General features: G+C 45.3%; 1 protein-coding gene across 3 annotated transcripts; it reads right to left on the minus strand.

The window, feature by feature from the left end:
- LOC121683677 (protein KIAA0100-like) lies at positions 1-24784 on the minus strand. 3 transcript variants are annotated; one of them, XM_042063413.1, is made up of 39 exons: positions 23616-24784; positions 22953-23079; positions 22664-22713; positions 22381-22525; positions 21677-21795; positions 21500-21560; positions 21137-21320; positions 19953-20076; positions 19725-19849; positions 19176-19243; positions 18937-19073; positions 18241-18359; positions 17519-17712; positions 16999-17266; positions 16597-16802; positions 15237-16371; positions 14744-14935; positions 14261-14463; positions 13975-14093; positions 13614-13837; positions 12511-12701; positions 11332-11431; positions 10894-11093; positions 10307-10604; positions 9873-10030; positions 9367-9573; positions 8976-9075; positions 8417-8599; positions 8009-8130; positions 7466-7621; positions 6850-6965; positions 6171-6351; positions 4974-5060; positions 4014-4124; positions 3683-3818; positions 2727-2854; positions 2190-2291; positions 1879-2013; positions 1-1612 (listed from the first exon to the last, which is right to left on the minus strand). In XM_042063413.1, exons 1-39 carry the CDS (start codon positions 23681-23683, stop codon positions 1421-1423), a joined length of 6771 nt encoding a protein of 2256 aa, XP_041919347.1. In that variant the 5' UTR covers positions 23684-24784; the 3' UTR covers positions 1-1420. The 3 variants fall into 3 exon arrangements, with proteins under 3 accessions (XP_041919347.1, XP_041919346.1, XP_041919348.1); XM_042063412.1 differs by having other exon boundaries at positions 21137-21323; XM_042063414.1 differs by lacking the exons at positions 1-1612; positions 1879-2013; positions 2190-2291; ... (1 more) ...; positions 3683-3818; positions 4014-4124 and adding an exon at positions 4135-4747 and having other exon boundaries at positions 21137-21323.
- Positions 24785-24864: the final 80 nt, after the last annotated feature.

Below are 24864 nucleotides of genomic sequence, written 5' to 3' on the forward strand. Positions count from 1 at the left end.
TTGCCATTTGATAACATTATTTTTATTGACAATTTCAATTAGATACATGCATGGTGCCAAGATCTGTCTGAAAATACAGATTAACCATGGTCAATAAAATGTACAGTCCATATGAGTGAGCAAAATAGTGCTTAAATTTACTTTGTCTTGAAATCTTTTACTGGAATATTTAATAGAAATAGCGTTAAAGAAGCAGTATCTCAAGTTACACCGCATTCACAATGTACACAAATGAAATAATACACATGGTTACAAAAATATGTGAAAATCCTTTTTGTAAAAAAGTGCCATTGTGTTAAAATTACAAAACATTATTATAACAGGCCATGTAATTTTATGCTTTTACAAGGAACACTGATGTGACTGAATCACATATGCCAGTACACCATAAATAAAGCCAATGCAATAACGTTTTTTTCCATGTGTTTTTGTTTTGGTACAGTATTGCACAGAGATGGGGTGATACAGAGAAGCACTAATGACTCTGAACCAAGCACAAATAGAAGTCTATTCCAGAGGACAACATTTTATAGAACACAACACTTTACATTACTTGAAATGTAAATACCCATCCTACCTGTCAACAATGCACAGGGGGAAACAGTATTAGTAGGGCTAGTAGCTCACACAAGAGCTTCTCTGAAATGTTTCAATAATAAAAACCGTTGTGGTCCTGATGGAGAATTTTGAGTTGAGTATAGCACAAGCATTTCATTCTCTATTGAATCACATCTCCCGTACCAGCAGGAAAGGATTTGATAGCGACAGACACTCTAACTGCAAGAGAAGGCGACGCTAACTATTCAGCTGTGCAATAACCACTGATGCAGCAATGATAACCGTTAGCTTTTCTTGAACACACATTTAGCAGAGGACCACGAAGTAGGTCATGAAATGTGATTAAGTGAAATGTTGTCGTGGTTGGTGGGCATGGCACACACAAAAAAGCACACATGGAGAGCCACGCTTGGTGAAACTGTATTCTTTGATGGACACTACAGCAGGTGCCCGGCCCAGCGCCTCCAGGGTGTGAGCTGCTCGGGCCTGGGGTGTGTGTGTGTGTGTGTGTGTGTGTGTGTGTGTGTGTGTGTGTGTGTGTGGTGGTGGTTGGGGGGCTTGGGCGAGGTTCCTCTAGGAGGCAGAGATCACTGCGTCTCTGGCCTGCCTGGAGCTAAGAAGGCAGCACAGGTGGAGGTGGTGGGAACATTTTCTCTGACGCTCTCTGCTTTCCCACTAGTAGTCTTCAACATTGGGGGTGGGGGGCACTGCCAATTGTCTGCAGCCCAGTGCTCTGTCCACCACAGGCGGTGGTGGTGTTTGACTGGCAGGGGCAGTAGTAATTAACAAAGCCAGTCTGCTGATTCCCTTGTCCTTCCTGTTGGGATGGAGGCCGCTTGTAGTCTGCTGTGGCCTGGACTGGTCATTTGCGGCGGCTGAAGATGCTCTTCTTGCTGGAGCTCTTGTCGGACGAGCTGAGGCCGATGAGGAGCCGGGCCTTATCCTCCTCCTCCTGCTGCTGCAGGCTGCTGTCTGTCTGTCGGCCCTCTACCATGGCCTTCCCCCGCGCCTCCGAGCCCGAGGCCGGCTTTAGACGCAGCTTCTCTTTGATCATCTGGGACGGAGGAGAGAGCGGGAGCGAGAGAGAGAGAGAGAGAGAGAGAGAAAGGGAAAGTGAAAGAGAGAGAAAAAGAAAGAAAGAAAGAAAGAAAGAAAGAAAGAAAGAAATAAAGAGAGACAGAGAGAGTGTAAATTCTTAGGTCACATTCTTAATGCAAAGTCTTGTTCACCCAGTTTTTAAAAATGTGTTTTTGGAAACTGGATCACAAGTCAACACCTGTCATGACTAATACGTCAGTGTAACTGGAAGTGTTCCAGTACCTGAGCCACCAAGGCTTTGCGGCTGTCCCTTTTCACGGCCATGGCAAAGTCCAGCCAGGTCCATGTGTTGTTGTGGTACTCCAAACAAGGCAGCACCAAGTTCAGGTCCTTCCAGTCAACGCTGCTTTTCTCTCCCTTCACACACACACACACGGACACACACACACACACACACACACACACACAGACAGGAGTAAAATATTTATGTTACTAATCTGTGAGAAAGGATATTCAAAAACATCTATACTATAAACAAATACAGCATGCAAGCGTTTTACAAAGTGTGGTGGGTAGAGCAGCACTTCACACACCTTATAGCTGACACACAAAGGGACCTGTGGGATCTTAATGTAGATAAAGGAGTTGTTCATGGCTGCCCTTTCCTTCATCTTGTCGATGTCATCCACAGGATGCTGAGCAAGTGGAAAAATATTACATCACTAGTTTAATACCTCATGACTGTAATGTATAATACCGCCGTTGTGCCCTTGAGCAAGGGTCTTAACCTCGAGTTTCTCTGGGGAGAATGGCCCTTGTAATACAATTGACATATCTAAGTCGCTTTAAAATAAAAGTGTCTGCTAAATGAATAAATGTGAATGTATTTGAAAGTAACTTGGAAAACATATTATTGGAATTCTCATGGCATGGTAGCATTTTCATTTTTTATGTTTCCATCTCAATTACATGTATTTGTCATTCATTTTAATCAATCTACCACTACCAATCATTTGGTACACAGACCAGAATTTAAACTGCATTCACATGTGAGTGAAGAGCTATGTGAATAGAACATGACTTTTGGAGTGTTCTGCTGATGTGTTATATTTTGAAGGACAGTTTAGTACCTCAGGGGGTTTGCGGAATGATCTCCTCACACCTGCTGTGCGGTTCAGGCCCTGAGTCACACTTTTACTTGTTCCCAACCCCGCAATGGAATCTTCCGATAGCTGCCTTGGCTTGACCACAGGGATACCTGTGTTTGGGGCAAACCATTAACAAGGGGAGCCTCGGGCAAACTCCCCAAATCACACATCCAACAATGTGATCTGGCCTCAACACCATACAACCCTCTCCTCAATGTCAAACCGGGCAGGAGCTTTTTATAGCTAAGGGAGGTCCACCGGTATGACATAACACACATTAGGCGGGAATCCGATATTCCCATCAGACAGACTAGAGGAAGGAAAATCAATGGAAACCTTCACTGACCTTTGGAAAAGAACAAGAACATGTGTGAGACCATGTGAAAGAGAAGAGGCAACACGAGGATAAACTAATCTATACAATTATCATCCAGTGCTTATAATCAACAATAAAATAAAAATGTCATTCTACTACAAAGTAATCGAAGAAAATGTGTGTAATATGGTCATGTTTTATATGTACACAAAGCTTCACAACAAAACTACTGAAAAATATGTACAGCTTGCATGCAGTCTGAAGCAACTTCTGCTTTATCATACAGTGGGAACACATTCATAACTTATTGATGAGTAGTATTCACTGCTCAATTGTCACAGAAGTGTGTGCATATGCTTTGTGAAAGAAACCCATTTCCTCTGAGCAAAATTACACAATAATGAATTTAATTTCCAATGTGCTGGATACTAATAATACAACCTTTATAGCACAGGCTTTATAACAAATTATTAACACAAGAATAGCTTTTGAGTGCACTAAAAGAACTATTAAAAACATATCATCCTTTTTGTTTTCCTAACCCGAAGGGGTGAAGACACTGAAGGATCATAGTGTTTAGTAATGTGGACCAGTGGTTTGTAGTCAAGTATAGTACACTGACCTGTAGTGACCAGTCTGAACTTGTCCTCCTCGTCTCCCACTTCCTCCTCCTCTACGTTCCGTCCGGGGAAGAAGAATCCCATCATGCGCTTGAAGAACTGATACATCAGCTGGATTGTTAGTGGTACTACGTTCACCTGTGAATAACAAACAGCACACTGCAGTGAAACTCGCACCCATTTGAATTCACTGAATAACTTCAACTGACAATCTGTGGACATATGTCCTATTCCAATAATAACAAAATAAACAAAAAAAAAACAAATAAAATAATAATAAAAATCAGTCAAACAAAACAAAAATTATTGACGGTAAATAACTGACTGGATTACCTCAAAGTGCTCCTTGACAGAGATCCCACCCACAGGCGGACGGACCTTACTGAAAATGCGCAGAGCGAGTTGCCGTGCTGATTGACATGGGCTCTGGGGTCGCAGCACCACCTGAAATACCCATCAGAACAACAGTCTATCAAATCACACCCTCTTCCAAGACCAAGACGAAAGGGAGTAGTAGTTGTGCGAGCATCAATTATCATTTCCACAAACATGCAAACTCGTGGGACATCTTCACACAGGCCAGAGTTCCATACAGGTGCGATGTATAGGGAAGGGTGGCACTTTGAACTTAAAAGGGAAGACGCCTCACCAACATCTTGTCTACACTCTCTCTTACATGCTCATGAATACTTCAACACAGGACTGCAGACAGAGTGGAACCGTCCACAGAACTAGGTCAATGTATTGACATTGACAAGCATCGAAAAAACAACAAAGAAGGGCACAGGTTGTAATTCTAGTTCAAGAAAGGACTGTGATTCCCCTCTCATAATAGACAACACACCAAGCATGGCAGTGAAGGAGACATAGAAATGGTCTGAACCAAAGGGGCGCGTGTGAGGGCATGACAAATGGTCATTGGAGAGTAGGGGTACATTCCCTCGGATGCATGGGGTGATGAAATGGAGAGACAACTGGGGGAATACGATCGACCATGGAGGATGAAGTCGGAGGTGAGGCACGTTGACAGACAACTCGGTAACCAGAACTATACATACCCGCACGTGCTGCACAGGGAGAGCAGGTAGAGAAGGGCACATTATTTGAATACAGCCTTAAGGATTACCTTTAGATAAACTGAGTCCAGATCACTCACAAATGCTAGTCACACAAGCTTCCTCTAAACCTTAGCATGTCAGTTTTGAGATCATATTCAGCGTTGACCAAGCTGCTAAGCTTCAATTTCTCTCCATTTCCCCTCATATAAACACTTCACCCTCCTTGTCCAATTACCTTATAAGCAGCATTGGGCAGCAGGTTGTTCATGGTGAACCAGCCCAGCTCCAGGAGATGCTCTGCCGTGTCATCGGACTTATTTAGCTGTGGAGACCAAAATAACAAATGTGTAAAATCCTGCAGCCAATTTCTGGCCCAGTGAGACCTGACAACATGTATCCACACTCATACAGGACTACCTGTAATTTCTCGCTTATTAAACTAGGTTTATACACTGATTTCTCAACATTTTTTCAGCTAGCTAGCTAGATAGATAGATACTTTATTGACCCCCAAGGGGAAATTCAAGGTCTCAGTAGCATACAGACATCACACACTACATGCACTAACAGCAGAGAAAGTAATAAAAGTATATAATATAAAAAACACAACTAAGCAATAAGGACAGAAGATAAAGAATATACTAAAATGAGGTTTATGCTAGATTTATACACAGAGGGCTATACATGGGAATATATACTGCTGATCTGCAGGCTGGCTTTAAAGGGCTTCCCGAGAACAACAGCTGACCCGTGCTTCTGGAGCTCCAGCCTGGTTGGACGTTCAAGAGCACCTGACCCCATGTTAACGTTAGCCTACTGCTAAATTTGCGATGAACTGTTCAAGAGCATAATGTTGCCACTTGATGAGAGTCATCAATGTCTAACGCCCATGATTTATTATTTTTTGTGTGTGTTTTTGTGAATTTTCTGTTATTATTTATTTTTTCAATTATTATTGTTTCATAACAATGTTTTCCTTTTGTCTTGAGTTGTCGTGTGCATTATCTTTTTGCATGTATTTTTTTCTGTTGGATCATATTTAAAATTACATTTCAAAATGTTTTGAAAATGGATGATTGCTCCAAAATCACTAAGTAATTGTGTTCAATAATCATGATCTTACTATTGAACAAAATAATCGTAATAATGATTTTTGCCATAATCGAGCAGCTTTAATTCTGATTCAATGGGCTATTGGGCACTGTGGTTAATACACTGTGTGCAGTCAATACACAATTTTGTATTTTTTAAACAGCATAAAACACAGTCATGCGGTTTATACAAAACGGTAGTCATATGCTATTAACATCAGCTAAGTTAATGTAGGTTACCATTCTAAGCTTGCTAGTAAATCTATCTTAAATTAACTTTCAAAAAAATAATAAGGGTAATACACAGGACATGACTGTATGCGGAGGTCGTGCTGTCCCACCTTGCTGTACATGAACCTCTGGAGCTCCAGCTCGGCGATGCCTAGCTGACCGTCCTCCTCTGTCAAGCACCAGCGCGCCTGGGCAAAGTAGATCTCCGTGCGCCGTACCACGCTCACGTCTTCCGGAGGTTTCCGCAGCTCCAGCTTGTTGGCCCTCTGCAGCTGGAAGTCCTTAAAACACCTGGGGGGAGGGATGGGGCATAACTATGGGAACTCTAAGTGATGCCTTTTTCTAAATAGATGACTATCAATTTATTAACCAGTAAAAAAGGAATCGAGTCAGTACACCAGATATCGCTCCAGAAAAAAAAAAAACCCACCTTTCACGTGACTTTTTGGGCCCTTCCTCATTAAATGTAATCGGGGACAATATCTGGTGTGTAGACTGGTGTGCCTTATTTACAGACTTTTTCTCTGTCCAGCACCTTGAGTTTACCTGTTCTGGATGTGCGTGCCCCTTGTTGATATTCCCATAAACCATTAACCACAAAGTAGTTCAAATGTAATTGGGTATAAGCACCGGTTTATCAGTCGCCACGACTAGAAAAGGATTACCTATTTCTGATGTGCAGTGATAGTTCTAATATTTATTGACTAGTTTGCCATGGTACACACTGTGCTCAATATCTCTCTATGAGTGTTTGGCTGTGTCAGCTACTGTGCAGCAGCACTGGCTCACCTAATGAGGATGTTGAGCTCCTCACTCTTCATCTGCAGGTCCGTCTTCTCCTGGTTGAGCTGGTTCTGTAGCTTCAGGTTGATGTCCGACAGCTCACTGCCTCTCAACTCGTCCTGCTGCGATTGGAAGACGTACACGGACAGAGACGTTAAGAACAAGTCAGTAAGTGCAGGTCCAAGTTTCTGAACTCATGGGCCCTATTTTGATTAATGGGCAAACAAAGTGATAATAATAATAATAATACATTTTATTTGTAGTGCACTGTAATGGCCTTGTTCAAGGGCACAACAGTGGAAGGCGGGAATTGAACCCACAACTTTTCAGGCTCCTACATGCTAGTCCAGCTCCTTAGCCACCACTCTTCTACTCATCCCCTCGGATATCGGCTGGTTATTCTTGCACATGCACATGGTGTTGAATTAGCAAATATATTTTGTCTAGTTATTAAGTTAGTTAGTCTTTTAAAGTTAGTTTTTTTTAAAGACTTTGCACTTTGAGATTTCTTGTAAAATGTAAAGTAATATAATTGATGTAAGTCGCTTTGGATAAAAGCGTCTGCTGAATGAATAAATGTCAATGTAAATGTAAATGACAGTGGTGCGGCGCGGGCGCTGACCCTGATGTTGCTGTAGATCTGCTTCTCCAGGTGTCGGATCTGGGCCACGTGCTGACGGACGGCCTCCTGTAGGTGCAGGATGCTGCTGCGCTGCTCCTCGGGGTTGCTGGAGATCTCCAGCTGGAAGCGCACCCTCTGCTTTTTCTCACTGTGCTCCTGCAGCACAACACCAGAGCCCCACACATGAACACAGGCTGACAGAGAGCTCTTCAAACAAGTATGCCATTAAAAAAATGCAGTTAAGTTTGCAATTAAGAAAACTCGGTGAGTTGTACAGTTTTGAAAACGAACGTTAAGGGTTGTTTTAAGGACATGTTTGTGCATGCACATAGCCAGCCACTCTGAAGCAGTCATAGGTGATTCAAAACGAGTCAAAAAGTCGAGACAGGACCCATCGTCAAAATTTGTGTGTCCACCACTCTAGTTCATTCAAAACAAACCAGAAAAGGAACTCAAAGTGCTAAATACCGGAATTATCCTTTAAGGTAAATTAACGACTGCATAGTTCCCCTTTAAAGGAGTAGTGACTGAGCTTCAGCTGACCTTCCTCTTGGGCTCCACGTGCAGCAGCAGGTTGTTGACAATGTCTAGGATCATGGCATACTGAACAGGGTTGGTGGAGATCTCCAGGTCATGGTGGATGAGCGTGAATGTGTCCACAGCACCTAGAGAGGATGATAGGGACAGTGCTCTCAGTGCCAGCATCATTTGGGTCTATGGACTAGGAGTGTTTTTTGACAGAGGGAAAGCTATCCTAGAAGATTCACAGGATAACAACACACTACTCAAACAATTTTTGTATGGGTACTGACCAAACATGTATCAATTTGATTACAGGGATTTACTGTACCTACCCATCCTACTTTCGCTCCTTTAACTTAAAGATCTTTTAAAGAAAAGTTGGGGCGAGCTACCCCAGATTGAGAAGCTCATGAAGCCAGCGCCTCTCACCAGCCTGTTTGTTGAGCAGGTCCTCTTTCTCGTGGTCGTTGCGGATCTCTGGCGGTTTGATCTGCGTGGCCAGCTCAGGGTCGATGTCGTGGCTGTAGCCGATGTAGTACATGCGGCAGCTACAGCGGGAGATGATGCGCTGCACCTGAGGCGTCTCCTGCACCTGAGACGGCTGGTTCCAGTCTGGGGGGTGAGGAGCAGACCAGTCAGCTACGTTGAAATCATTAAAAAATGTTTACATTCTCGAAGGAAAAGAGGACACAATGGCTGATGCTCTCAATAGAGAGAACAAAAATATTTATGGCGATGAAAATCTGAAAAACATTCTCTTAGAGACATGAAATGTGTTTATTTTAGTTCAGTCAAGGTAAAGTCACCGATTGCCGTCACTAACTATTTTCAGCGGTCCCAAAAGTGGAAACTTTTTCTTAAATGGTGCTTTTTGTGAAAAAAGGCGGCTCTGCATGAATTTTTTAAAAGTACGCCGACAAGAGCCGTCTTTGTGAGAGTGGGGAGATAAAGAGGCAGGAAGGTGGGGAGACGGGTGGAGTCATCTTACCAGTGGTGGTGCTGACCATGCCTCCTACGGCCTGACCACTCTCCATCAGCTCCAGAACGGAGTCCAGGTTCCGCTGACGGTGCTCTTCAATGTTCTTCACCTGCACAGCGACACAGAGGGGAGAATGTTAGAGCAGGGAACCTTCTGATGAGCTCACGGAGATCACTGGACTAAGGAATGGTGCCATGACTCACGTAATTGAAATTACAAACAAAAAAAGAATATGAACAATTCTCCAACACAGCAGTTTGTGAAACACCACTTAGAGACACTGCAACAACAAAAGGATGCATATATTAAACAGCACAGATCACTGCTTAATCTCCACGCAAAACAGCTATCAACTACCAATCCCCCCCTCCTAAACTCAAGGCTCCAGTCCATTTCTCACCTCTAGCCAGAGCTGCCAGTCTTCCTGGTCTGAAGGGTTGGACTCCATGGTGGCGAAGTACTGCATGCCATCCAGCAGGCAGGTCCAGGTGGTCTTCTGCTTGAGCGTGTCGTTGTACCAGGCTGGGTGGTGCTCGTTCTGCAGGAGCTGGGCTTTCGCTGCAGACACCAGAACACAGCCGGCCGTCTCGGCACCACGCAACATCATCTGAGCAAACACAACACAACACATGCACAGGAGACACGTTAATAGAACAGACCATAAACTTGGATTAGGTTCAGGGGGAATTTTGTGGTAGTATAGAGGTGGGAATATTGTAGAGTAAGGTCAAGGGATCTCAATCAATTTACAGAAACAGAATAACTGAATTTATTGAAACACTTCTATTTCAGGTCTTCCATCTATGCACCAATAATTGTCACTACTTCCTAATTATGATTTTACAAAGGGAACAAATTCATTCATTGAACCAGAATAATTAGTGACTTTTGTGGTCTGAAACACACCTGACCGTTGACCAGCTCAATGTACCAGTTGCGGTTGTACACATCGTCTGTCTGGCAGGCGGCGATGCCACAGAGCTGGTCGCTCACACCCGACTCCTCCTCTGAGAACACCACAAACTTATCAGTCTCCTCGATGAGCCTCTGCAGCATGGAGGTCCCTGTTAGGAGGGGAAGCATGGAAAAGATGAGTCAGTGGTCTTCAGCCAAGGGAGTCGGCCAACGCAAAAAAGGATTGCTACAACAATATCACCACCGTCAGGTCACAGTCAAACTCAAGAACCACAGTGATTCTAGAGCCTTCTGTCTTACAAATACAGAAACATGAACCATTCTGAAAGGAAAACATCACAGAAAGGTAAGGAGGCTTTTTGAAAGACTAACTGTTACATCTGCGCTCCACACACACACACACACACACACACACACACACACACCTTCTGAGTGGCTCTTGTCGGCACGTGAGGGCAGGGTGATGGTAGGGGTGGAGGGGGCGGTGCTGGGCGAGTATGTGGAGCCCGTGCGCTTGAGCTTCTTGGCCTGCAGCTGCGTGTCGATCCTCAGGCCCTTGAGCGCCTCCGTGGACAAGTTCCTCTTTAGCACAGCCGCCTTCTTGTAGCCATCGTACAGGCCGAAGGCGATGTTCCTGTTGGTGGGTGTCCAGGAGGCACGCAGGTCCACCAGGCACAGTTTGTGTGTGTAAGGGGCATTACTATCATCTTTCGAACTCGTCTCCTACAGCAGGGGAGAGAATGCGGTCAGTGTGGTTCTGAAGGGTCAGAATTCATGGTGCCCTCCCAAAAAACGTATCATATATAATTTGGTACATTATATACAATGTGTGAGTTTTTGGCTTTCCTTTAATGTGTCCCAATACTCCCACCCATAGGTATAATGTATGTATGTAAAGATATTTAGAATACAGCATATACAAATAGGAAAGAGTATGCAGTAATGGAAAGTGACATAAATCAATATTACACTCTCTTGTGTTAGTGGTGGCTGTGTGCGTCTTGTCCCTTACCTCCTCCATACGGTTGCTCTGTCTCTGGTAGCTGAGGGAGGACAGGCTGAGCAGGTGGGTCTTCTTCACCTGGGCGTTGATCTGGTGGTCGGCCGTCTCGTCCCAGGTGGAGGCCATGAGGTGCACGGTGACCAGCGAGAGGTCGCTGACCATCTGCGTCACGCTCCACTCCGAGATCAGCCTCCTCATTACCGTCCCAGCTACAGAAAGCACACATCCCATGAGCACTAGTGTTTGACTTACCATTATACCCATCATTGTGTCATGTACACTGTGTGTTGATGTGTATCTACAGTATGGTAGAGCGCTTATTATTCATAACACAAGTCTATGTAACCATTATCACACCGAGCATTTTAGACCAATCCAAATGGCTGCTCCATCGTGCCATATGGGTGACATATGTGTATCTATATGTGTCTGGTGTGTGTGTCTCACCCTGTGGGATGAGTCTCTGGGCTCCTCTGGTGAAGACGCGGCCCTTAGAGCACTCCACCTGAATGCCTCGCTGCTGCGCAAATGAGGCCCAGTAATGCACCTGCAGGATGGTCATGAAGGGAGCAGGGTATGAGCGTGAGCAAGGTCATAGGTCATCGGTCAAGGTCATTCATGTACTAATAGTAGCAACCTAGGGCAGGAGCAGTCTCTTTTTGGTAACTCTTTTATTTTAGCGCGCCTGCTGATTTGACGCTACCAGAGCACGAAGACAAGCAATTTGCTTCCTTCAGATACAGGTCTTTTTGTAACCTCTCTGTACACTTTCAAAGTTTACAATACTTTGGTTTGTCTGTACAGTAGGGACTCTCACCATACACCATACCACAATGGTGTAATTATATTTCGACAATTGTAGCGTTTGTTTTTTGATGTGCTAACTGGCCCCCTTAGCTTTCACTATAAGCCCATTCAGTGTTACGCAAAAAAGAGTCTTGCTCAAAATTCCACCAATTAACATAATTTTGTTCTGATTCAAATGTTTGAACTTGTTAACTACCATAATCAGACCCTAGGCTGTTTTTACTCCGGAGTTACACTTTTATGTTAGGGTGTCAAGAGTCCCAAACTTCAACCCATAGCCACTTTTTTTCCTTCCCCAAAGAGAGGCCACTTTGGCAAAGTATTGTACCAAGCAATTCGTATTGTACTAATGATCTGTAGGTACACAAAAATACATTATGTATGGACAACATAAGTAAGTGATATTACAAATTGCTACATAGGTTGTTACACTGTACTTCATTATGTAGAAACACTGGAACAAGGACCCCGTATAAATAAAGTGTATAAGTTGCATAGATGCGTCTCAAAGTGGCTTCTTTAGTGTGCTTAGCACTATCTGTGCAATAAAAAGATTGTTGTGTGCAAAGTGTGGCCTTTTCTCCTTTTCTTATAGTAGCACTGATATTTGGCAAACTGCCAGTAAGGTACTATAGACTTGTTACTTTTTGTACATAAGCAGGTTCCAAGTGAATAATGAATGGCAGTGGAAATACTAGCAAGTGGCACACCTTACAGTATATCAGGAATATACAATAACACCGAGTAGAAAGAAATGAGTCATTTGAATCATGCTGAATGTCCACCAGATGGCGCTCTGTCAGTGGCCTGTGGCCTCACCTGGAGCTGGGGGAAGGCGGCGGTGAAGGACATCTGCTTGTAGTGCTGGCCCAGCTTCTTGCGGACGGGCCTAAGGCTGTGGAAGAGCTTCCCCCGGCAGATGGGCCGGGACACACCGGTCCACGTGGCCCAGAAATTCTGCATCCAGCGCAGGGTGCTGCTGTACAGGAGGATCCGCGGCTGGCAGGGTTCTGAGAACACACACACACACACACACACACACACACACACACGCACGCACGCACGCACACACACACACACGCACATCAAGGTAAGATCTGACTAACACTGCCACTCAAAGAGGCCTGACAACCTTGAAAAAGTAACTGGAAATTAGAGGTCTGTGTGGGTTAGATTTTTCTGCAACATTCCATCCTGCTCCTACAAAAATACTTTGTCATGTAATTTTTAGTCCTGCTACCGCCCGCATCTGAGACATTATGTCCCGCTCCCGCCTATTAAAGCCTCCACAGCTATGCAGGAGGGATATTCAGTTCTGCTTTCTGTCTCACACACAACTAAGAAAGACTGCTAGATGTCTAGCAGTTTCTTGGTACTGAATGTAGAAAGAAAGGCACCAGCATCTAGCCTAGAGCCTAGAGCCTACTAGTGGTGCCCTTTTCGTCTGTCATGCTTTAGACTTTGTTGAATTTCAACAACGGAGCAGCAGGAAATAACTGACCCCACATATATCCAACAGTTAGGTTGCTTGAAGCCCGTCTTATTTATTGCTGCCAAACAGAACATTCAGCACAACTTTAATTATGTACACTACTTTTAATACTCACTTCTATATTTTATTTTACGCACATATATAATTTGTTTCTGTTTCTGTTTCTCCCACTCCCGCAAACGCACCGCTCTCATCCCACGCCCACACAGAGCTTTCAAAACTTGTCCCCGCCGACCCGTGGGTCTCGTGGGACTACCACGGGGGTGCAGACCTCTACTGGAAATGCCCAGTATCAAACACTAGAATGGTTACTGTGTTCACACACAGAATAGAACATTTCACTCCTCAATTTATGTCAAGAGAGGTTTCACCTAAATGAGTACCGTCAGACATCATTAAAAATGGGCCTTTGTGTGGGAGCTATTCCGACCTGTGCCGCAGTGCTGGTTGAGGTCCATGGTGATGGACAGGTTGAGGTTCTCAGAGCGGAAGGCCCGGTAGGAATCATGGGACTGGCCGGAGGTGACGTCGGCCACATTCTCCGCGCAGCACAGCTGCACAGAGTGGTGGTCGTGAGGGTTGCCATGGCACAGCCACTGGAGGTCAAGGGTCATACACAGGTTAGGCAGGTGCAGGAAACAGATGTCATCATACCTGTTGGAGGGGATTTTAATGGAAAAGACAGTTATTAGATAAAAAGCAGCAAAACGTGTCTAATGTCACTCAACACAGCCTGTGAGCCAGTCACAGCTTTTGTCAATTACTCCTTGGGTAGACAACAGCATCCTTACTTGGAGGCCGTCCTGACATTGACATCCAGGTCTCCCTTGAAGACAAACTGTCCAGGTTTCCAGTCAAAGTTTAGCTTCATCCACTCCCAGTGCATGTTTTCCGTTGTGTTGTAAGGGTCCTACAAAGCAAAACCTCATTCAGCTCCATTGTTGTGTAAATCTATTCAACATTATTTTAAATCACTAACATTTTTTGTTGTTGATCTTTTAGTCACCAGCATATGAAATTTGGTTTAACCAATGATGAATTGAAAAATGTGCTGAAGTTCACTGCTAGCGGCAGTACCTCGGTGGCGAGCTGGTGCAGGTTGGCCTGCTCGATGTCCATGACCCAGCGCCCGTGCATCAGCAGGCGGCTCTTGTCCCACCAGGCCAGCGTGGGGGACGGATCCGCCGTGGGCTTGGTCAGCAGGTCCACCACCTGGCCAATCAGAGTCCAGGCAGGGTCCCAGCATGGCCCCCACACAATAGTGTAGAGGGAGATGTCCGCTGTGGGGAGTAGAATACATGAGACAATGAGCTTTCTGAGGGATGTACTCGGTTCAAATATATATGATATATTATATGATATGATAATATATTTGATATTTTACTGTATGTATTTTGTATATAAAACTTGTATAATGTATATTTTATATATACACACCTTTTTTTTTCTTAAATCACAAAATATTTCCCATCAATATACTCATAAATGCACATAAATGACAGAGGAATAGATCAAAACATGAAAAGGATTGAAACTGAAACTGTAATGGGTTTTGCTCACAGCGAACATCGTAGTAGAATTTGAGTGGCGGCATGTTCCTCAGGACGTTCACATCACCCCAAGGCTGGCCCAGGTGTATCACCTGTCGGCGCCGCGCACGTGGATGCCCATCCTGCTCCGCCCCGACCAGCCGTCCAGACAGGGTCCACTCTCGGATCTCAAACAGGTAACGAGGGTAGTCTCGGATACGCACTGTTCCACATCACACCATGGGAGAACGAGCAGGAATTCAAACAACTACAGCTCACACTAAGCAGATGCCATTCACTCATTCATTCATTAATGGAAAATAACTGCCAAGGTGTCTGCTGCTAATTTTTCATATATTCCATAAATATGTAATATATATATATATATATATATATATATATATATATATATATATATATATATACACATTTACTATATATACTTTATTAATCTCATGCTGGTATAGATCATGATTGTGAAGTCAAATATCACTCCAAAACCACAGTGTCTCTTGCAGACTCACCCAGGTAGGCGGAGAGCTTGAAGCTGATAGCGCGGCACCACTGGACCGCCAACGGCAGGCCGTCCCGGGGGAAGGGACTGACGCTGTCAATGTCCCTCAGCTGCTCGCGGACGCGCTCGGGCCCGTGCAGCGCCCGGTCGGCCAGCACGACCAGCTCCAGGTCGGCCACCGTCCAGGTAAGCAGCGACTTGCGCATGGGCGTGTTGGCGTAGAGGCGTCGCGAGCGTTGGATGTAGATCTCGATGTGCTTGCGCTCGAGAGACGTGTAAAGCTCCTCGATCTTACGTGCGGGCAGCAGCTCGCCGTGCTGCTTGCGCAGCTCAGCCACCTTGCGGTCGAGCAGCTGCAGCCGCTTAGAGCTCTCCTTGCTCTCGTCCTTCATCAGCTCGTAATTGTCGCGCAGCTTGATCTCGAACACGTCGTCCAGGAAGACGAAGGAGAACTGGCTGACCCGAATGAGCACATCCGGGGGCAGGCGCTGGGCCTCAGCAGGCGGGATCGCGGGACCTCCGCCAGGGCTAACGCCGACCCCACCATCACCAGCGCCAGCGCCGCTCTGGTGCAGGGTCTTCAGCCACTTCTGGACACTGATAGCCTTGTCAAAGGTGTTGGAGAAGTTGTACTGGTAGGGGAACTCCACACCCAGGCTGGGGATGGTGAAGAGCCAGACGCGGTTGGAGGCGGTGGTCAGGAAGGGGAAGGCCTCGCGCTGCAGACGTGCCTCCTCCAGCTCCTCCAGCATCTGCAGCTCCGCGTCCGAGAACGTGAAGATGTCGTTGCCGTCGAAGTTGAAGACCAGCCGCGGCGACTTGCCGCACACGACACCGGCCTGCTTGGAGATCGAGAGCACGTCGGCTTGCAGGAGGATGTAGTTCTGTTCGCCGACGTGGGCAGTAAGGGAGCAGCTTTTCAGATCCAGACTGAGGCTGAGGGTCCGGCTCTCGGCCAAGGAGGCGGCAGCCGTCTCTGTCTGTTTCCTCTCCTCTTCCTCCTCCTCACTGGGCTCCTGCCCTTCAAATGGCCTCAGTGCTGAGGACAGAGCGCTCCAGGAGGCTTTGGTCTCTGTGACATGATGATACATGAACATGTGATCTGATGGAGTCCACTGGACAGATAAGGCTTCCTCACACTGCAGCTGGGGGAGACATGGTTAGGAGGAGACATGGTTACAGCATTAGTAGCAGGCCCACAGACACTTCAAATAACTGAAACCAGGGAAGAACCAAAGCACACAAGTGCACGTTTTTTGAGACTAACATTAAAACGCACTATTCCTCTGTTACTCATGCATCTCAAACATTCTACCTTAATTAGCGATAGTGTACTAGCTGGATGTTTTATAAAACTGTAAGTGTGGTACCTCCAGGCTGTGGTTGCCAGGGTGATATGATGAGGCCACAGAGGAGAGGCTGAGGATGGGGCAGGGGATGTCAGCAGCGGGACAGCAAGGCTCCACACTGTCCGTGAGCACCTTGACCACTGACAGGGCCACACCCTTTACAGCCAGCCGTGAGCTCTCCCCAGAGCCTGTGGCATGGACTGTGTCCACTCTCAACACAACAGCACCTGGGACAGGAAACGGAAATTTAGAATACGGCAAAGAACACGTCTGGGGCACTTATACACTACAATTTAGCTAATTAACTAAACCCCCACCCCCACACTCTCTTCCCAGGCATTAGTATTATTTTCAATCAAACAAATTGGAATTCAGTTAGTCAGACTCGGAGAACATTGTACAACATCACCAGTTCCCACCCACCAGCCACATTGGAGAGGGTGAACACGTTGACATCGTCCAGGCTGAGCTCCAGGCTGAGGAGTAGTGTTGAGGGGGTTGCGGGAGTAGGCACTGGGACGGCAGCCTTCCGCGTGCCGCTGGGGATGAAGAGAGACAGCAGGCGGGACAGGCAGAGGGCGCAGGTCTCCGACACCTCCACTTGCAGCCCCTTCAGACTGGACTCCACGCTCAGACTCCGGGCAGGGCCGGGCGACTCAGGCGACCTGCCCTCCGGTTCCCCACAGCTGCCCTGTTTCAGTCACATGATGGACAATTACTGTTGTAGTTCATGAAAACCACTTTCTGGTTTCTGGATTCTGGTGCTCATGTGCATGCTATTCTAAAAGTGATGGACGACGACTTAATGGCTTTATATGTGTGTGGTGCTTGTAGAGGACATGGAACCACGTTCACTTCATACCGATGGAGGATGCTTGGCTATTCGGAGTCCTGCTTCCTTTGGTCACCTTTATTAAACTTTAATCTTAGCTTCTACAGTTACCTGCAGTGTGAAGGAGTCCAGGATGAGGGCTTCTCCCCACACGTGTTTCCCTGGGGGGTGTAGGGCCTGCTGGATGTGAGAGCCCTGACCCACACGCCACCAGAAATGATCCAGGGACACCGAGGCTCTCTGCTGCCCTCTGCTGCTGCTTCTGCTCTCTGAATCCTCGGACGCCTCTAGGAGGTGACGCAGTTCTGCAATCCCAGAAGACAGTCTCAATGATCACAGTCAGACCACCCAGCTAGGGCTTTCGCATGTTTCTTCTACCGTTTGCCAAATCACATTAGGCTTGAGTAAACTGTCAGGTAGTATGTGGATCAACATGGCCCAAAAATGCAATGACTGATTTGATTTCCATCCTTTTGGTCTCAATTACCTACTATGTGCTGTGTGTGTATTTGCAGTTTCACTATCAGCCACAACAAAAGGAGTCTAGTTAATGTATAACATCAAGCTACTGTACCAACAGCCCATATCTAATCAGGTAAAACTATGAAAGAAAATAAAGGTGAAGAATGAATAACTACTAATAACAGTGCTTGTAATTTATATTAGAGGAACACTGTTTGCCCCTCCATTCTTGTCATACTTTGCCCATTCAAATTCCTCCTGCTAAGGACACAAGCCTCACCTTACCATCTGTGACCGAGAGTGTGGCAGTAAATGAAAGTGTTAGTGAGGCATGCTTTGTCACTGTGTCCTCAGAGAGACTCTGTGTTTACCTGCACTGGTTGAGATGAAGCCCACAGCGAAGGGAGGCGTGTCTCCCAGCTGCACCGACACGTTTACATTTGACACGGCACAGGTGATCAGCACAGGGGCGTCCAGATGTGGGAAACACCTGGGTGACGACAGATCAGTCATGTAGACATGCTTGTACTGAACAAACAAATACACATACAAACAAACATACACAAAATAAATCAAGCAGCACTACATAAGCACAGTGCAAGTGCGTGCACACGGCACATGGGCGGATTTTTTAATTGAAATAGAAATCTGAACTAATGCAATTAGATAATCGCGAAGGCTGCAAATAATCATATAGGTTGCAACTTTGTCTCAATCAGCTTAATCTTGTCCATCTATGATTTTTATATTCACGTCATCCTTCTTGTGTGACAGACAGTGATGCTCACCAATCAGGAGTGCCATGCTCCCCCACTAGGCATGCTCACCAATCAGAGGTGGCCCAACTTCATGCGACATTTGGAATATGAACTGAAGCTTGACTGTCAAAAATTATATCCCAAAATCAAATTGCAATATCTGTCAGACAAATCAATTTACCCCCCTCTAGTGCACATACTCAAACACACACAGTTACACGCACACACAGACAGACACAAGAACTTCCTTCGGGGGTAAACAAACAGAACAAGCTGAAGGTTGTCCAGCTTTGACACAGATGGTTATACTTTTTCCTCTGAGCAGTCTTCCTGTGGAACAGCTGTTCCCACGAGAGGAGGTCCAGCCAGTGGGAGAACTCCTGGTGGCGGTAGTGGATGATGCACGTGTTGACGGTGACTGAGCCAGATATGTCCACCGAGGTCACCTGGGGGATACAACAGGAAGGGATTAGTCAGCCAGAACCTTAGTAACAAGACCACTTCTCATGGGAGAAGGAATTTAGCTTTCCTGTTTCATATCACCTTACCTGCAGGACCGCCTTCAAAGTGTTGAGACAGAGGATTCTCTGCCGGCTCTGGGACAAGAGAAGCCCGTCTGTGGTTGCAGGGGGAAGAATAATGGTTTATTTAGAGGTCTAAATAACAGTCTTTATATGGCTATTTCTTCACTTCTCCCGTCAGCCAATGTTTCTCTTAAAATCTTCATCTCAACATTTTTCATAATAATGGTTTATTTGGCCATTTCTCATCTCCTGACAACAGCTTTGCACTCTCCTCACAAATTACAATGTAGTGCCCAGTTGTTTTTTGTAGGCAGGTTAAGGGATAGTATTAAATGATTATATGATGTACACTTGGAGCTTCTGTTCAGTGTGAGTCAGAGCTGCTGTAGTCTCCTCTTAGCTCTGCGGTGTCAGTCTGTACGTTTACATGCACAGTTAATTTGAGCTACAGTTAAAGCTTGGCTACATGATTTGACCAGAGACTGGACCGGAGTATACATGCAATGGAGGGAAATTGCTTTATTGTGGGCTCTTCTCTCTCTTTCTCTCTCTTTCTCTCTCTCTCTCACTCACCCTCCAGGAGGAGTTCCAGGTTACTCTGGGGGAAGCTCAGCTCTGGCGTGAAGTTCCTGAGAGGAGGCTGTTGGTCATCTCGCCCGTAGCCTACCTTCAGAGACTTCAGGGTCCAGTTCAAGTGCCTGCAGTGCATACATTCACAATTACATTTCAGACACCTTCTTCGTCCGTGATGCACCAGTGTGAGTTATTTTCTGTACAAACATGAACTCTTATAGTACCGACCTCTTCTGGCTGTGCATGGATAAGGTGATGTTAGTGTTCTCAAACTCCACGTTGACCTTCTGAGGGAGCAGCTGGTGGAACTGGTCCAGTGCTGCTGTCTGGATGAACAGATCCTCCTCACACTCTACAGGGGAGAACAGAAGTATCACAGGACAGTTAGAGGTTAGTCAATCCTTACTCCTCGCACTCCGGTGTGACAGGAATGTTGGAAAATGAACATTCTAAAGAATATCTGGGTTCATTGAATTCAACATAGAATTTTAGAACCTTGAATTGTTGCGGAATGGAATCTTATGTTAGAATGTTTAAAAACCCACACCTAAGGGTTAAGTATCTTTTATTTTTTGTAATCATGTTGGAATTTGTTGGTGCCCTCATCAAAAGTTGGCATTTTGTTTGGATAATATGTCGCGGATCGGAGAGGATTGACTGAAGAATTTGTCGATATTTGTCGGTGTCCGTAACAAGCCCTCGCAGTTTGTGTGGTTATGTTGCTGATCAAATCACAAACGGCCACAGCAACAAAGAGTAATGACCGAAGGATTCGTTGGTGTATATTGATAAAGAACTCATCATGACTGTGGAGGGGGTGGATCTAGGACCAGACACCACGGTCACGCCTTCTGGAAGTGTCTTGGGCTTTATTTCAACAAAACATTGATGAAGGAATGTGCCTGTTTGATAACCCCAGTGAAATGCTCTCGAAGGCTGCTCTGTTGGTGATGTTTTTTGCCCACAAAGGTTGCTTTGTTGGTGATTTGGTTTTTGATGGTAAACAGACTTGGTTGATGATTGGCTGGTGTGGGAAATCCTCTACTTACAGCACAAGGAAGTTAACACCACTCCTGTGTACTGTATATCTGAAATCATGTTCTCATAAAATGTCACAATACATTTATTTGTCAATCTGTTTCTCCAAATTTACTAAAATATCATGGCAATTTTTTTCTCCTTTACTGGATTGAGCTTCTTCTTTCTGTAACAACAATTACCACCAACATTGTTGTGTGGCAATAAAGTATATCTATCAATCTATCAAATGCCAATACAGGTGTGCTGTATGAGAGGTCATCAGTTTCTCTTGTGATCCAGCATCAGCAAAGCTCATGTGAATAAGCTCAGCACATAAGCTGATCAGAGTACAGTTAGGTGAGGTATTAATGACCGTGGGTGGACTGGCTCACCGGTCACGGCGTTGGTTTGTGCAGGGCCAGGCGGCGGTAGCAGCAGCTGACTTAGGAAGAGCCCCTCATGCAGCTCGGCCAGCAACGTCCGCACACTCAGCTCCAGCCGGCCCGGCCGCAGCTCCGGCAGACTCACGTCTCCCAGCACCGACAGACTCAGAGACACCTCGGCCAGACAGGTGTCCTGCTGAAAGGGGAGCGCACACATGCACACACACACACACACACACACACACACACACACACACACACACACACATCAGTTTTACGCACACACACACACACAGCACTGAGACATTGCTCAAACAGCTCTTCCATTTTGCTCTCTCAACTCATTGCCTCAGTTTCATTCTCTCAACTCACCAAGCGGCTGCTTTTTAACACTTTACTGCTGAGCTGTCCCACTGAGAAATCCCAGGCCAACCTATTGAGATTGATGAAAACTGTTAAAAAAGTCCAGAATATTACAAAAGCAAAAGCATGGCAATATTGAACTGCAATCTGTAACCGCGCTAGCTATCTATCATGGTGCTTGATCACCTCTTGGCCTGGTGGTCGAGCAGCAGAGTGATTCCGGTGGTAGTCATGTGCCACAGTGACTCAGACAGGGCCAGGTTTAACACCATCACATTGATGGAGTCAATATGGAGGGACAGCAACTGAGAAGAGAAGGACAGGGCAAAGTTCAGGGGCTTGAGATGTGACAGTGACTGTCACTTGCATTGTCACTCTCAATACGGTTCTGCTGATCTATTTTTCAAACAGATCTGCTGGCTGTCCTCTAGCCTGGCCACGCCCACCTAGATCTCCATTCAGGGAAATACTAGTCTGGGACAGCATAGTTCACTAAAGTTTCTCATCGGCAGTCAGATTACTTGCTCAATCAGCGACGAGAGGGGATGACAATCATGTTTTGAAATCGAAAGTGCCTGTGGTAAATGGTAGTAGCAATACCTGCAAACAAAAAAACTGCAATCGGAAGAATGTGTACATTTATTTATAGCAATGGTAGGTCCATATAATCCACATACATTGTTTCCTGACTGACAAAGCTGTTTATCATCAGTTTGTAAAGTTTAGGCTAAGTAGGAAGTAACGTTATGAATCCCTGATCAATGGGATTGGTTAGGGTGGACCAATGATTTCAAAGTTTGCGAGAAGTCTAGGCTCGTCGCGATGCGAGTGTTGGAAAGTTTTCCCAATCGTGAGTGACCAGACTCTATTCACTTTGTGGTTTGCTGTACCTGAGACAAGAAGTGTAGAGTGGAGGGGCTGAGGGGGAACTTGCCCTCGTTGTCTTTCTTGGGGGTCTGTGGGAGCCGTGGCGTCACTGGCTCCAAGAGGTCGACTCGCACGCGGGTCTCTCCCACACACAGGGCCAAGTATCTCCTAAAACCAAACAGAAAACCTCCAATCAGGGCACTTGTAAAAGGCATGATGTCTTAGTCAACATACTGTTGAAATGGCAATACATTGAATAGAGACAGAATATGAGTATAATGTGGCATACAGAGAGGAGACACTTACGGCAAATCTTGGTTTAACAGTTTGCTGGAAATCCATATTTTGTCAATTTCCTAGAGGCAACAATTGAAAAGCATTCAATAGTAAAAAAAACAACTTAGGCTTATGGATGGTCAGTAATCTTACTAAAGTTATCCATTCATTAGTGTCATCATTACTACATCATGACTACATGAAACGATATGCAGCTAAACCACACTTTAACATATTAGCACTTGCTTTCATTGAGGGGCAACCAAACACTATTAGCTCCTGAAAAACCCTTAACCCAGCCATCCAGATAGTCACCCACCAGAGTGTGCTGAGGTCGAAACTGCAGACTGATGCCCCTCACTGAGAAGAGGCCCACTGACTTGATCTTCAGCTCGGCATTGAGCACTTTTGCGCAGAGGCGCACAGCTAGGCTGCACACTATCCATCTGTAAACACAGCACGAGAGAATTGACAACCACCACAAACTGGACAAAGAGGACTGCTTTTTCTATCTATGAAGTACAGACAACAGTTGTTATTGGTCTGGTTAGGTGAAACACTCAGTCTTCTGTCAAATACAACATCCAGTGCACAAAGAGCACTGACACTTTTGCAAACCTGTTTTCATTTCTAATACCCATTTGTGTAACAATAATGAGCTGCTACTTGGTGGGCATAAGGATTGTACAATCATGTAGCTTCTATGCAGTGTGCTAATTATATAGCTGGTCAAGAATCATGACAGTTAACTCCCAATTTCTCAACTCCCAAGAATCATGACAGTTAGCTCCCTGTAGGCTACTTTAACTTACACCCGACAAGGACACGCTGTAAAGATATTTACAGAGAAGGTGTGTTCTGCTTTAGGTCGACAACAGCGAGTTGTTTTTGTGTAAACAGAAATCTGCAGCACAGGTCAAAATGTTCTCTTGCACTTGTGTACACTGTGTGTTAAGCAGTGTGTGAGCCACGGAGAGCTTACCTGAAACAAATGATGGCAAGGATTCCCAGCACCAGAAATACCAGGAGTGCAATCACCAGGACAGACATTCTTCAGTGTAGTGGAGGGGTGGTTTTACATCCAGTTTACTGACATTTATGACCTCTTACAATGTGAATGCAGCTTTTTAATCGTTGGACAACACCTGCGATACAGGTGTCACTGCCTCATAAAGTGGTTAAATGCACCCTGTTATACCCTGATTTAAATCTCCACCATCTGTTTTTTTTTTTTTTCCAGAGAGCTACTAGGCTATTGCCATTTGGCTTACCTTAAAGAAGTTTCACATTGTGCTTTATAATTATTTCAAACTTAAAACACCAAGTTGCAATTTAGGCGGTTGATAACCTTTGCCGTTATAAGCAACAATACGCCAAAGTGCATTGCAGGGGCTCACAAACAAAGCCCGTCAAAGCAACTATCCTACACTCCCATACAATAATCATAAACGACAACCAGTTCAAAACCTACTTGAACTCAAACTTCACAGGTTGAAAATGGCTAGTTAGCTTGCTCACTCAGCTCAGAAACTAAAAAGCTAGGTTAGGTAGCACCCCAGTATTGTGGTACATGAAGAGAAATAGAAAAGTAAACTGTGACAAACAATATAGAGCTATCAAAAGTGTTATGCTGACCACCCTAATCAAGCCTTCAATATTTGATTCTTACCCACATCCATAGTAATGGCTAACTAGTTAGCTATCGCTAATGTAGTCTAGCCTACTCTGGACATTATGTTCAAGTCAGTTTCTTCTGGTTTTGAAAACAGATTAGTCGCTGACAATGATATGCAACATCACCCCGACTCAAGAGCAATGCAGTCATAGACACGCCTCAAATGAATCGCGGCTTTTGATAACCGATGGGTGTAACTAGCTAAAATCAATAGCTGCCAAGTTCTTCAAAACACCGACTCCTAGCTAGCAGTGGGCTAACGTTACATTTGATACGTTTCAACCCAGGTCTTAGAAAGGCCGTTTGCCCTCCGATTTCGTCCAACCTAGAGGACGTTGATTTGTTGATCATGTAAGATTAGCTGGCTTAGAAAATTTCCACCAAAGTTAAACAGCTGTCATCCTGCTGCAGCATAGCTGTATCAGTCAGAGCCCGTCGTCTCCTGGCTGTATCCTGGTTTGACTGTTGTCAAACTCAGGAACTCGACTGCTGGCCACTGACACAGCCAACCAAAACCTAACGCGGAGTTTTTACAATGTATTTATCTCTATGTTAT

Source organism: Alosa sapidissima, chromosome 15 (assembly GCF_018492685.1).
Source record: "Alosa sapidissima isolate fAloSap1 chromosome 15, fAloSap1.pri, whole genome shotgun sequence".
NCBI classification, from domain to species: Eukaryota; Metazoa; Chordata; class Actinopteri; order Clupeiformes; family Clupeidae; genus Alosa; species Alosa sapidissima.